Source organism: Ailuropoda melanoleuca, chromosome 1 (assembly GCF_002007445.2).
Source record: "Ailuropoda melanoleuca isolate Jingjing chromosome 1, ASM200744v2, whole genome shotgun sequence".
Lineage (NCBI taxonomy): Eukaryota > Metazoa > Chordata > Mammalia > Carnivora > Ursidae > Ailuropoda > Ailuropoda melanoleuca.
The window spans coordinates 128,852,233-128,867,197 of record NC_048218.1 but is presented as its reverse complement, the minus strand read 5'-3'; the positions used below and the strand labels follow the sequence as shown (position 1 = coordinate 128,867,197).

General features: G+C 39.4%; 2 protein-coding genes and 1 long non-coding RNA gene across 8 annotated transcripts in view; 2 read left to right on the top strand and 1 right to left on the bottom strand.

Annotated features, from left to right (window-relative positions):
• LOC105237851 overlaps nucleotides 1–3,406 on the top strand; it is a 97,565-nt gene extending 94,159 nt beyond the window's left edge. Inside the window, exon 3 of the long non-coding RNA XR_004627315.1 lies at nucleotides 1,882–3,406. This is a non-coding gene — a long non-coding RNA (uncharacterized LOC105237851). The remainder of the gene's footprint in view (nucleotides 1–1,881) is intronic.
• Nucleotides 1–12,640, bottom strand: part of CCDC146 (coiled-coil domain containing 146) — a 120,688-nt gene extending 108,048 nt beyond the window's left edge. Inside the window, exon 1 of the mRNA XM_034666896.1 lies at nucleotides 12,617–12,640. The gene's annotated coding sequence lies outside the window, so the exon portion shown is untranslated. The remainder of the gene's footprint in view (nucleotides 1–12,616) is intronic.
• A 400-nt stretch (nucleotides 12,641–13,040) lies between these two features.
• The window catches only part of FAM185A (family with sequence similarity 185 member A), a 144,529-nt gene continuing 142,604 nt past the window's right edge, over nucleotides 13,041–14,965 (top strand). For all 6 annotated transcript variants that reach the window (XR_004627306.1, XR_004627304.1, XM_034666913.1 and 3 more), the window contains exon 1: nucleotides 13,041–13,712. Coding sequence is in view for 4 of the 6 variants with exons in the window: in XM_034666913.1 (XP_034522804.1) it covers nucleotides 13,262–13,712 (451 nt within the window). In the remaining 2 variants the exon portion in view is untranslated. The remainder of the gene's footprint in view (nucleotides 13,713–14,965) is intronic.

Below are 14,965 nucleotides of genomic sequence, written 5' to 3'. Positions count from 1 at the left end.
GCAGGATCAAAGATAACAGCAGGCTAAAGGAATTTGACTTTTGTCACTGCAAAGGTGTAAAGCTAAGACCCCTTCAGCAAAGAGCAGGCCAATACAATGTAAGTCAATTAAAGACAATTCTTGTAGAACAGTGATTATTAGGCGGTCCATGAGGTGGTAAGACTGAGCTGTGCAAAACAATCGGCTATAGAACTTGTTGCTATAGTTACAAACCAAAGGAAAGCTTTCACATACACAAAGTGTGGCAAGAAGCACTGGTCTTATATCCGCAATAATTTACAGTCATTCTGCAAGTCCAGTCAGGCTTCAGAAATTCAAAGGATGCCTGAGAGGCCTTATCAGTTCCCTTAACGGTTACCAAATAATTTGGTAGTGAGCAGTAACAGTTCCAGATCCTGTGGGAGGTTTGGTATGCTCAAGTAGGTCTGAAGCTGACGGTCTTCCAGAAGGTCTGTGAAGCAGAGATTCTCTGTTTGCGTGCAATCTAGAATCTTCACATTGGAGGCCATCCCTTACTTTTGCTACAAAAACATGCATGTTTTTTGAATTCTTCTGTCAACCGTAAAATTTTAAAAACATACCCGAAAGCACATTCATAGTATTACAACACTAGTCTATATGTCCTGTCTGATTAGGTCATTGCCTTGCAAACCTGCTCTTTAATTTACACCTTTCCTCTTCCCCGCATGCTAGTCAGTAGGAATTGTGAGTCTAGATAGGTCCGTTTCCTTAGCAAAGAACTTCATGTATTATGGGCTATTGCTGCTGCTTCCCAAACACAGCAGCCCTGGCTCCTCCCTTCTTCGTCATTGTGGTGGTTGTCCGCCTCTCCCCTTCCTCCTGCTATTTCATCTAAGACTAGGATTAGTGGCTTTAATTTAGTCTACCAGGATGACAGCATGGGGTAATGGAAATGAATACTTTGAAGTTCATCAGTTCAGGCTTGAATCTCATTTCTCCCCTTCCTGTGTGACCTTGGGAAAGATATGCAACCTCTAAGTGCCTATTTCCTCAACTGCAAGATGATTTAAGGGTTGTTGGGAAGATTAAATGAAACAAAATCTCAGCCCAGACCCAGCATGTAGTCTTCAATAAATGTTAGCTCCCTCCCACCACTGTGTGTGGTGGGTTTTTGTGTTTTTGTTTTTGTTTTTTTTTTTTTTTTGGTTTCATGTGAAATATGCCTTAAATGGTTTTGACAGGGATCAAATAAACAGATGTCAGCCTGGGACTGGATCAAATGGTTTATCTATAGGTTGGGTCTCCTCTAACATGAATTTGTCCCAGAATATATCCTTAGAATCTGGTGTGAGAGTCCTGGTAAGCCTAACCTTCAAATACCACTATGAGATGTTTTCATCTAAGGATATTGGGTACTGCAGAATATTTGTATTTGCAAAGTATTTGGGTCCTTAAAAGAATATGTGTCAACTCTTAGTCAGGGCAGGGCCAGCTTTAGACAATAAGTAGGCGAGGTTCCCTCTCCCATGTCTAGAAATTTCATAGCCTCTTCTTTTCATTGCATAAGTACTTCCTGTTCTCAGGCTTCCCCTGGCCCTAGGCAGATCTCCACTTCAGTCTTCCTCCCCTTGGGTAGCATCCCTTACTCAATTTCTTTCCTTCCTCTAAAAGCAAAGGGTCTTACATTCATTATAGGGTTAGAAGAATATTTACCAAGTCCAATTTTCCTACTTTACATTGGAAAAGGAAGTTAAAAATAAAAATAAACAACAACCAAAAAAACCCCTCTGAGCTGGGGAGCCAGGAGAGTTGGCACAGGCCGCTGAGGCATCTTGTCTGCCCAGGACAAGGCTCAGGAAATCAAATAGTGGAATTTGGACATTCAAGAACATTGGAGAGATAATGTGCCCCTTCTTGCAGGTGAGAGGCGGGTAAAGTGGCAAGGCTCCATACCATCACTGATCCTACCCCTGCATGTGCTGAAGCAGTAGGCAGAGAAGGCCTAAGACAGTTCACAAAGTGGCATCAGAGATGTACTGAGGGCTAGCTGAGAGTGCTACATCCCAAGTGCCCTTGATATCATGATGAAGACACGGCTTCGGAAAGCTTTGCGGCCCATGCAACTGAGAACCCGATGGGGATGCAGAATTCTCAGAAGATGCCAGCATGGAGACCCAAGTGTGAGACCCAGGTGGATGCATGTCTCAAAAGGAGTCAGCAAGGTCAGACTCTAACCACTGACCAGACAAGCATCCTGAAGCCATAATGCTACCTAGTAACACTGAACTTGGGTCTCACGCCTAAGAGGAAGAGAGATGTGTAGTGGCATCTACAGTGGGGTTCTTTTAGTCAGCCTTAGGGAGATATAATCTATGTGCAATAAAACTTGCAATTTTGAGATACAATTTGATGAGTTTTTACAAATATTGACAGTTGAGTAATCACTGCCACAAACATTCCCATGTGTAGAGAGCAAAATGGAGTCTCTTGTGTCAAGCAGGGGCCTGTGTCAAGTGATGAGACGCAAGCAGTTAAGGTACCGCAGCTAGGAGATATCGCTGAGACCATCGTCAGCTGACGACACCCCTGCTGACCAATGTCAGCAGACCTCTGCAGAGGACGTCTGCAGAGACCCCAAACTGATTAAATCCCTTTAAAAAGGAAAGGATTTTGGCAGCAAACTGTCAGACTCTGCAGACCTGACCCCTCTACGTCTGACCACTTAAAAAAGGCAACTGCCGCTGAAGGCTCTGCCCGATGGATCTCCGAATAGAGCCGAGATCCTTCCCTGCTTGAACATCAGAAGCAGTAAGTACGGAGCTGACCCGGACCCGACAGAGGCCTTATCTCAGCTGCATGCCCACAGACTGACGTCACGTTTGGTTTGGTTCACTTCCTGTCCCCTTCTGTTATCTTGTTTGTTGTGTGGCTTGTCTTCTGTCCTGCTCTGTGTGCCATGTAAGAAGCCAAGTTTAACCACATGGGGAAATGTCATTGAGTTTGGAATCCTGACCCTGCTTTATAATTGTGATTTTGTTTTATGATTGAATAAAGCTGACATTGTGGAAAGACACAACTCATGTGTGTGCCTTCCTAGCCTGCTCATGACACCATTGCTCCAAAAGTTGCCTTTGTGTACCTTTACAATCCGTGCCCCCATCTCTCCCCATGCCTGCCATCCCAAACACATGGTAACATCTAGTTTTGCCTTTTCCAGTATTTTATGTAAATAGAATCATAGATTTTTCTGGCTTCTGTAATTTAGCATAAGGTTTCTAAGGTTCATCTACATTGCTGTGGGCATCAATATTTCATTCCTTTTATTGCCAAGTGGTATCACACTGTACAAATACACCACAATTTATTTGCTGATTCACCAGTTGATAGACATTTGACTTGCTACTCCTGTTTGGCTATTATGAATAAAGTTGCTATAAACATTTGAGCATAAGTCTTCATGTGAATATATGTTTTCATTTTTTGTGGGTAGCCATCTAGGAATGGAATTATTGGGTCATATGGTAAGTATATGTTTAACTCTATACAAAACTGTCAAATTGTTTTCCAAAGTAGCTGCACCATTTTATATTCACACCAGAAACAAGTGGACACCAACGTTCCCACTGATCCATGTCCTTATACACTTGATAATATCAGTATTTTTAGTTTTAGCTATTTTGGTAGATGTGTAGAGGCATCTAATTTTAATTTTTAATTTGTGGTTTTAATTGCATTTCCATAATGCCTTTTTCAGTGGAATTTCTCTTTATGGGTTTATATGTCATTTACATATCTTCTTAGATGAAGTGTCTATTTACTATTTTTTTTAAAGATTTTATTTATTTATTTGACAGAGATAGAGACAGCCAGCGAGAGAGGGAACACAAGCAGGGGGAGTGGGAGAGGAAGAAGCAGGCTCCTAGCAGAGGAGCCTGATGTGGGGCTCGATCCCATAATGCCGGGATCATGCCCTGAGCCGAAGGTAAACGCTTAACCGCTGTGCCACCCAGGCGCCCCTATTTACTATTTTTTTGCCCAGTAAAAAAACCAGTTTCTTTTCCATCCTGTTAATGTTGTAAGCATTCTTTGTGTTGTCAGGATACAAGTCCTTTATTAATATGTTTTGTAGATATTTTCTCTCACTCTCTCCCAATCTTTTCATTTTCTTAGCATTGTCTTTTTGAAGGGCAAAATTTTTTTAATTTTGAGGAAATCCAATGTATCATTTTTTTTCTTTTGTGGTTCATGTTTTGTATCTTAAGAAATCTTTGCCAAACTCAAGGTCACAAGATTTTCCCATATGTTTTCTTCTAGAACTTTGAGAATTTTAGCTCTCCTACTTGCATCTTTTATCTCTTTCAAGTTTTTGTGTATGGTGTGAAGTAAGGGTTGATATTCTTTGGTGGGGGGAGGGGCCTATGAATATCTAGCTGTTCAGCATGATTTGTTAGGACAAATATCCTTTTCCCATTGAATTATCATGGTGCCTTTTTCAAAAATCAATTAACCAAATATGTGTTGGTCTGTTTCTATGTTCTCTATTCTGTCCCATTGATTTATGTCTATTCTTATACCAATACAACATCATATTGATTATCGTAGACCTGCAGTAAGTCTTAAAATGAGGTAGTATAAATCCTCAAACTTAGTTCTTTTCTCAAAATTGTTTTGGCTATATTATGTACTTTTATTTCCATATATATTTTAGCAGCAACTTGTCAATTTCTGTTTTTAAAAAAGACTGCTGCTATTTTGACTGAGCAATGAATCAATACATTAGTGTGGGGTGAATGCCATCTTAATGTTGAGTCTTATTTTCCTTGAATACGGTTTTTCTCCTCAGTCATTTAGGTCATCTTCAGTATCTCTGAGCAATATCTTAATGGCTTTCAGAAGATAGGTCTTGTATATGTTTTGTTAAATTTATCCCTAAGTATGTCACACTTTGTATGTTATTGTAAATTACATTTTTTTTAAACTTCAATTTCCAAATGCCATTGTTAGTCCTTAGAAATAAAATTGGTTTTTGTCATTGACCTTTTGTCATTGATCCTATAACCTTGTGAAACATTTTTATTAATTCAGAGTTTTACACAATATTCCTTAGAATTTTCTGCTTACGTGATCATGCTGTCTGTAAATAAATACAATTTTACTTCTTTCTTTCAAATGTAAATTCCTTTGATTTCTTGTTATTGCCTTATTACACTATGTGGGACCTCCAGTACAATGCAGAACAAATGTAGTGAGAGTAAACATTCTCACTTTATTCCACATCTTAATGGGGAAAGTATTCAGTCTTTTATAGTTAAGTATGGCATCAAGTGTAAGTTTCCATAGCTTCCTGTACCAGGTGGAGGAAGTTTCCTTCTATTCCAAGTTTGTGGAGAGTTTCTAACAGGAATGGGTACTGAATTTTGCTAAACTTATTTTTTAATCCATTGAGATGATCATATTTTTCAACAAATGATGCTGCACAACTGGACATCCTTATGTAAAAGAATGTACCTCAAACCTATACCCTGCATCATTTACAAAAAGTAACTTGAAATGAGGTATATACCTGAACATAAAATCAAAGTAAAAAATGTTCAGGAGAAAACATAGAAGAAAATATTTACAACCTTGGTTTGGAGAAAGTTTGTTTGTTTGTTTGTTTGTTTATATTGGACACAAAACCACAAATCATAAAAGAAAAAAAATAGATAAATTGGACTTTTTCAAAATCTAAAAGATCTGCTCTTCAGAAGACAATATTGGGAAACTAAAAACAAAAGTCACAGATGGGAAGAAAATACATGCAAACAATGTATCTGCCACAAGACTGGTATTGAGAATATATAAAGAAATCTCACAGCGTAATAATAGGAAATCAAACAGACCAATTTAAAAAATGGGCAAAAGATTTGAGCATATACTTAACCTAAGATATACAAATGACAAATAAGAAAGTGAATATATGCTCACTTCACTAGTAATCGGGGAAATGCAATTAAAAATCACAAAGAGATACAACTACACACTTATTAGAGTGTTTTTTAAAAAGTGACAATACCAAGTGTTGGTGAGGATGTGGAGTTACTGGAACCCTCACATATTTCTAGTGAGAATGCAAAAATTGTATATAGCTCCTTTGGAGAACAGTTTACTTATTTCTTATGAAGCTAAACATACATTTACCAAATGACCCAGCCATTCATTCATATGTATTTATTCAAGGAAAATGAGAATATAGATCTATTCAAAAACTGTACACAAATGTTTATATTGGCTTTATTAATATTCACCTCAAACTGGAAACAACCCAAATATCAACTTAAGGATGTATAAACAGATTGTGGTACATTAATACAATGGAATGAGACTAGGAAATAAAAATGAATAAACTATTGATACAACGACGTGGGTGAATCTCATATACATTATATTAAGTCATAAGGCTATGTACTATATGATTCCATTCATAGGAGTTTCTGGAAAAGGCAAAAGTATAGGGACAGCTAACAGATCAGTGTTTGCCAGGGGCTGGGTGCTGGGGGAGAAGGAGTGACTACAAAGTAGTATGAGGGAACTTTTGGCAATGATGGAAAAGTTCTACCTTGATTGTCATGGTGGCTACAGAACGGCATACATTTGCCAGAATTCATAAAACTGTCCACCCAAAAAGGGTGAATTTTACTGTGTGTAAACTATACCTCAGTAACTTTAAAACAAAGCAAAGCAAACAAAAAGAACTGAACTTACACCAAGTGTGAAAACTGTAGACTATCCAAACAAAGGAAAAAAAACTAAAAGCAACCAGAGAGAGAAGGCAGTTTCTCTACAAAGGCACTAAATTAGACAGAAGACTTAGACTTCTCATTAGCAAAAACTGTACTCCTTCAAAGTACTGAGAGACAGTAACTGTCAACTAACTTCTTATTTAAGAGTAAGGGCAAAATAAAAACATTTCAGACAAAGTCTGAAGAAATAACTCAGATACTTATTGAATATATATAAAGATATACTTCAGTAAAAAAAACCAAATTTGGAAGGAAAGAGGTGAGCAAATAAATTGGTAAATGTTGCTAAAACTAAATGGGCACAAAATATAAAAAATAGTAATGGGGCACATGCGTGGCTTAGACCATTAAGTGACTGACTCTTGATTTTGGCTCAGGTCATGATCTCAGGGTTGTGAGATCAAGCCCTGTGCCAGGCTCTGCACTGAGCATGGAGCCTGCTTAAGATTCTCTCTCTCCCTCTGCTCCCCCCACCTCCACATTCTCTCTTTCTCTCAAAAATAATAATAATAATAATAATAACAACAACTACTTGTTTGGCCTCAAAAACATGGTGGAACTAAAATATACAAGGCAATAAGTGACGTGGAAGACTGAAGGGAGAAGACTGATGTAAAAGAATTTCATTATTCAAGAGGAGGAGGAAGATATTGATTGATTAGACTTCTGCTAAGTCAAGTAAGTATGCCAAAAATTCAAGGATAATGATTAGAAGAAAAAAAATAGCCTTCCAAATTATACGGAGGAAAAGGTAAAGAAAAACATATAGACTAAATTAATGGAGAAAAAAGAGGACCCCTCCCCCAAAAAGCAAAAAGGCAAGATTAATAGAAAACACAAAGTAAGATGGCAAGAATACATATAAATGTAAAACTAATTACAAAAAATGTAAGTGGATTAATTTACCTGTTGAGACAGATTCTCAAATTGGTTTTAAAATATCCTGCTGTTTTCTGTTTATAAGACACAAGTCCCAAATATAATGTCACAGGCTTAAAGTAAAAGGATGAAAATATTATTAGATAAAAATATATATCAAGACAGAAAGCAATACTAGAGATAAAGAGGGTTATTATGTAAGGAAAAAAAAGAAATTTATCAGGAAACAATATTAATCTTGAACCTATACATAACTAACAGTATAGCCTCAAAATATATAAAATGTAAGTGAAATTTCTATTCAATGCTACAACTGTGTGAATGGTTGAAACACTATTGCTATCTTGTAGAAATGGAATTAAGCATTAGCATATACAAGAACTCTTGTCTAAAGTAAGCTTTAAAAATTTTCCTATTATGAGTAAACTCTGGTTGCAATAAATTATCTTAGATACACACATAAACACACAAAAAATATTGCTTTAACATACAGAGTACTTGAGAATATGTGTAACATAGGCAGCTTCTCAAGGTGCTTACAGTGGGGAAATTTGACAGCATTAAATCCCAAACATTTTGGGCACGGAAACAAATAATCAAATCTGTCCACATGACAATGATAATTTCAAAGGAGGCTACCTACATGTTCATTAAATACTTCTTAGTACTGTCCGTTATTAGATTATTGAGTTTATTAAGTTTTCATAACAAGAATTAAAAGTCATAAGATATACTTATTGTAAAATTTTATAACTGAGAATGTTGGCAAATTCCTTGGTCTTCCCTCACCTAAGCTGAATTCCAGAATTTTGTTTAAGTAACATTTTTCTGAAAACACTCTCGTGCCCTCTGCTGTCCATTTATTGAATATCAATTATTAAATAATGTAAAATGTTCATGGGTATTTACATTTATATACTGAGAAATCCTCCACCTATTTCATTATTTGAGTTAGTTTTAGGAAACGGTATATTTTAAGATGTGCTTTTAAAACTTTTAAATTATAAATGTAATATGTGTTTATTATTGAAAACACACAAAAAATGAAATAATTCATTATCTCACTACTTGGAGATAACCATTGCTACCAAGTTGAAATTGCTTCTATGGAATATATTTTAAAATACAATTTTATTTTAAAATTATTATTATTATTATTACAGAATTGGGATCACACAATAAACATACAATTTGGCATTTTACTCTTTTCACTTAATATTACTGTGAGATAATAGAAAACATATATATTGATCTCTCCTCGGCTCCTGCCACAGGGCTCCTGAAACCCTTGTAATTTCTGGGCATGATGGAAATGTCTTTTGTTCTAATGAGGTGAATTTGGGTGGGCTCTTGGATGGCTTTTGGATGAAGGCTGGTCACTGGAGTGTACAAACCATGATAAGGAGGTTGGAATTTTCAGCCCTGCCCCCATTCTCCTAAGAAGAAAGAAGGGCTGAAAATGGAATTAATGATCCATCATGCCTATGTGATGAAGCCTCTATAAAAATCCCAATAGTATGGGGTTTGTAGAGCTTCCACGTAGGCAAACAAATCCACATAAGGAGGGAGACACGCCCCAACTCTGTGGAGACAGGAGTTCCTGTTCTCAGGACCCTCCCAGACCTCACCCTATATATCTCTTCATTTGGCTATTCATCTGTATCCTTCATCATATCTTTCAATAAACTGGTAAATATGTTTCCCTGAGTTCTGAGAACCACTCTGGCAAGTTCATCAAAACTGTGAAGGGGGTTGTGGGAACCTTTGATTTGCAGCGAAACCAGACAGAAGTTGTGGGTAACCTAGGGACCCACTACTTGTAATTAGCATCTCAAATGGGTGGGAGAAGTCTTGCAGAACTGAGCTCTTACCCTGTGGGATCTGACACTATTTGCAGGTAGCTAGTGTCAGAATGGAGTTAAACTGTAGAAAGCCCTGCTGGCGTGTTGGAAAACTACTTGTTATGGGGGAAAACCCCAGACATGTGGTAGTCAGAAGTGTCAGAAGAAGTGTTATGAGTGTGGTAGTAGTGTGAGAGTAAAGAAGAAACACACAGGAGAATTGGAGGATTTTCCTTTACAATTTTATTATGGAAGTGCTCCCACATCATTGAATAATCTTCAAAATATAATTTTTGAATTGCTGCATAATATTCCAGATGTATACTGATTTATGTAACACCTACTGTTTTTGGACATTTAAGTTGCTTCATTATTTTAGTATCATAAGTAACTCTATAAAACAAAATTCCTTGAATGTAAGTTTTTTTGAATGTCCCTAATTTTGTGCTTACATTAAATCCCCAAAAGTACAATTTCCAAGTCATGGTTACACATATTTTTGAAGTGCTTTATGCATACTGCTGAAAGGAACTCTGGAAAGTTTATAATAACTTACACTCCCACCAGCAGTATGTATATGTCATGAAAGTTTACTTGTAAGGCATTTTTACATCTTCAGTTGAAAAAAAACAATAACAACATAGGAATGAAAAGTTACTTATGATTCTCCATTCATTTGATGAATAATTATTCTTCTTCAAAGGTGTCAGGAGGATAGAGGAACTTTTAGTAGAGTGGGAAGAGGGCCAGGCCCTTTAAATGTTTAATTTTAATCTTTCTGAATTTGTTTCCTCATCTATAATGTGAGGATAATAATACTTGCTCTGCTAAACTGAGTGTTTTATGAGGATACTATAAGATGACACAGGTGAACATGCTTTGAAAACAATAATGTCATACAGATGGAAGGCAGTACTTTTATTAGTCATCATTGACATGTGGACAGATCTGATACATAAGTCATGTATCACTAAAAAAGACTTTTAAAGTATCAATAACTTTTTAATTTCCTATATTAATCTTATATCAATCATTTCCCCATTTTCGAGTTAACATAATCAGAAAAGTAGTATTTCAGTCAATTTTCTTTAGTTTTGTTTGAAGATAATCAAATGATGATTTTTCCACAGGACAACTATGGTTCACTTGCCAATTCCAGGAACTTGGTTTGTTTCAGAAAAGGAAATATTACCACAGAAACAAAATAATCTGCTAGATATTCCTATTTAATCTAAAAATATTTGCCATGTGTACAACAAATGTGAGTGCCTTCTCAACTTGCTTAAACCAATGCCTTTTTCAAATGTTTTCAAAGTTATCCCTGTGGATTTTCATTAAAAAGCACTTTGAAGATCAGTCTGTAATTATGATCAAATGAATCGCAAAGTCAAGGACAGAGCTAGTATTCAGTGGTAATTTGGTGAACCTAAAAGCTAGCACTTATCATGAGCCTTCACTAGGAGGGAGAATAATGAGCGAGAAAGAACTAGGAGGACAGAAAAGAGGAAAGGATAACTTATGAAAACACTGAATTTTAAAAAATATATGGCTAGAGGAGAACCCTGCGACTTGGGCCCATGAGGACTTTGGCCCAGTTCATTAGGACTTTGGTCCATCTCTCTATCACTGTATCTCCCAGTAATTCTGGTTATTACAGTTTTGCTAAGGGCTTCAGTTTTTTTTTTTTTTCAAGATTTATATATTTGTATGAGAGAGCGAGCAGGGGGCGGGGCATAGGGAGAGAATCTTTAAGCAGACTCCCTGCTGATCGGGGAGCCTGAGGCGGGCTGGATCCTAGGGCCCAGGAGATCATGACTTAAGCCAAACCCCTTAGACACTCAACCGACTGAAGCCCCCCTGGACACCCCAACAAGGGGTTCAGTTTTTAAGACACTCAGTTTCAGCACTTGCATTTTATTCAATGTCATTGTTTGCAGTTTGTCTTTACTAAAGAGCTCAGGGAGTAAACAGTAGGAAGAGGAAGGGGCACAGAAAGGGAGAGAGATGCAGGAAATAAACCTCATGGTTGGTTTTTTTTTTTTCCTTTTTTAAATTGCCTGCATAATAATAAAAGGTAAAGAAAGACCTTAAAGTCATTTAGCGCAATCCTTCTTCATCGTAAAGCTGAAGAAACAGATTCAGGTAACCCAGAGAGCCAGGAAAATAATCAGTCTCATGCTCTTCCCACTGCACTGTGTTGACTCTTTTTTCCTTATTTTAGGACTAAAACTGGGGATCATTTGTATTCAAAGAGATCAGTGCTGCTGTCAACACAAGTCCTGATCTCTCAGATATTTCTTGGCTACTAAGGATCAATGCTATCCCGAAAATAAAAATACAGTAATTTACACTACGATTTTGTAGCCTGTGCATCACGTTCACATCCATTACCTCATTTGATCCTTGCAAAAACTCTTCGAGGCAAAACAAGGAAAGTATTATTGACCTCATTTTAAGGGAAAGCAATTAAAACCCTGAGTCGTCCAATCACTGGCTTAAGATCACTTAGGATCAAGAAGGAGGCAGGACTCTAATGCTATTCCTACACCTGGTATCAAAGAGGGAGTTCCACCAAAAAACACCAGTCTGGGGCTCCTTGGTGGCTCAGTCGGTTAAGCGTCTGCCTTGGGCTCAGGTCACGATCCCAGAGTCCTAGGATCAAGCCCCATGTGGGGAATCTCTCCTCAGAGGGGAGCCTGCTTCTTCTCCCTTTGCCTGCTGCTCCCCCAGCTTGTGTCCACCCCCCTCAAATAAATAAAATCTTTTAAAAAAAGACTTTTAAAAAAACCCCACCTATCTGGCTCTTTATTTTCTTGCTGAGGGATTTTCCATACTAGGGTATATCCTGAGCTAATTTAGTGAAGTTTGGATCTAACTACCCACTCTTGTTTGGCTCTAACTACAAACTCTAGTTTGCATCTAGTTCTCATCTTCTTTTTTAAAAAAATATTTTATATATTTATTTATTTATTTAGAGAGAGAGAGAGAGAGAAAGAGAGAGAGAGCACGAGCAGGGAAGGAGCAGATGGAGAAGCAGATTCCCAACTGAGTGGGGAGCCCGAGGTAGGACTCCATCCCAGGACCTTGGATCATGACCTGAGTGGAAGGCAGATGCTTAACCGACTGAGCCACCCAGTTGCCCCTAGTTCTCACCTTTTGAAAGTTCAGTTTCTTACCCCTTAACTTGGTCCTGATCCTTATTTAGGTTCCTATTTTTCTCGGTAGATTAGGACCTCCAGGGTCTCACTCCGAAGCTCCACCCTCTCCAAAGAAGTCGCGTCCTTGGTATCCAAGGAAACCACGCAGTCCTGCCCACTTTGCTCCTCCCGCGCTTTCCATTGGCCAGTTGGATTCCCAAGTAGATTCCACCGCCCTCCCCCAATTCCTCCAATGGCTAATGGGCTTCAGGCAAAGAGCGCGCGCGTTCTGAGTTGGGTAACACCTGCTCTTACCACCCTTTCTTCCCTGCGCACTGCCTCTTGGGATATGTAGTTTCTAAGCTGCCCGGAGCCCCAGGACCTCTCCTCCCCCTTTAGAACTACCTATCCCATGCGCCTTTGCGAAAGGGGCGGGCGCGGGCGTGGAGTACAGGTCAGAGTGGATACTTAGAGCTTTGAAGTTCCAAGTTGCCGAGGAGGCGTGTGGGGCTGACGTTTAAATTGCCGAAGAGAGTGAGCAGCTTTGCTTCAGCAAATCTTCGCAAACGTCTGCCTTTTGACTTGAGTGGTCAAGTAGACTGGCCGTGGCAAGACTGGCCTACGGCTGAGGTGATTTGAGCGAGCGCGAGAGGGGCGCGCCATGTTCGCCCCCCGCTCGGGCTGGGGATTCGGCTGCCTCTGGCTGAACCAGCTCCGAGTTGGGGCCGGCGGAGCTCCCGGGCGCTGGGCTTGTTTGGCTGGCCCGGCCCGGCGGTACCGCTCCTGTGGGGGTGAGCGCCCGCTCGAGTCCGAGCCCGCGGTCTCTCCTCCAGGCCTCGCGCGTCAGACTCTGAAGGAGTGGGCGCTGCTGGTGAGCCCGTTCGGTCGGCTGCGGGCGCAGCTTCCGTGCCATTTGGCTGTGAGGCCCCTGGACCCCCTCACCTACCCGGACGGAGACCGCGTGCTCGTCGCGGTGAGAGCAGCGGAGGGCGGGGCGCGGGACCTGGCTGGCCTGCAGGTGAAGTACGACGAGGTGCTGAAGGAGGTAGCCATCGTGTCTGACACCATCGACCCCCAGGTGTCCGTGGAGGTGAACGCGCCCCTGAAGTTTGGCAAGTGAAGTGAAGTGAAAACGGGTTTGGGTCCCAGGGCACAGCCACATAACTTCTGGAATTAGGCACATGTGCACTTTTAATTGGCCCCTTTGGATCTGATTTTCTAACCTAATTTTGTTGCCACCCCCCCCCCCCAACCTCCCTCTTTTTTTTTTTTCTTTTCTACTTTGAGCTTCATAGTGAAAGTTAGACATCAGTTTCCCAATGATAGAAATTTAATAAATCCAATGAAAACATCGTTTGGAATAATCTAAGTCAACTATTATTTGTGGAATCCTGTGTTCTCCTTTGGCACGTAGTTCCTAATTCTCAGTCACTGCACTTTGTCAATAGCGAAGTGGTTTGTTTTTTAGGATTGAACTTTCTTGAAAATCCATTCAATGGTATGGCAGTCCATTCACATTTCCTCTTGCCTGTACACAGCCTGGGGTCTGTTCCAAAACAGCTCTGTTTGCAGGATGTTACATATCTAACCTGGACCAAGTGTTCAGTTTCAAATAGGCACCCGGCTTCTTACTGATATATCTCCATTGTAAATTTAACGTGAGTACCAGTATTTGAAAAACCAAATACACAAACACATAGTAAAACTGCCCGGGGGGGACCAGTTGACAACGCCACAGTGTTCTAGGTATTTGGGTTCCATAATACTTATCAAATGCAAGCCAGTGTGTACACTTCTAGGAAAGTCTCCCCAGGCTCTACTTCCTGGNGGACTCTGGGATCATGACCTGAGCCGAAGGCATCCTTTAACCCACTGAGCCACCCAAGCTCCCCAGCAGCTAACACGTCTAAGATAATCTTTTCTAATCCTTACGATGGCACCATAAAGTAAATACTGTTATTGGCACTGTTTCACATAAGGAAATTGAGATACAGCAAGTTTCATGAAGTATTTATTGTGGGTGAACAAATCCATGCCTTCATGAAACTTATATTCTAATGTGGGGGTAGATAAAAAAAATATGCCTATTCTCTCTCAGTCATAAAGCAGTGGAGGTGAAATTTGAACTGACTGGAATCTGTTCAACCACTATGGTTTGCTGCTTCTCAACTTCTTTAAACTAGCCTAGGTGAAATAGAGACACTGACCTCAAAATGTAACAGTCTGGGGTGGGGAGGAAGATGTGCCAATATATTATCACAATAAAAAATGGACTGAGTATTGAAATAGAGTAAGCAAAATTTTATGGTAACACAGATAAAAATGGAACTATCCCTGCTGGTGATCTCAAACGTCATTATTTGTA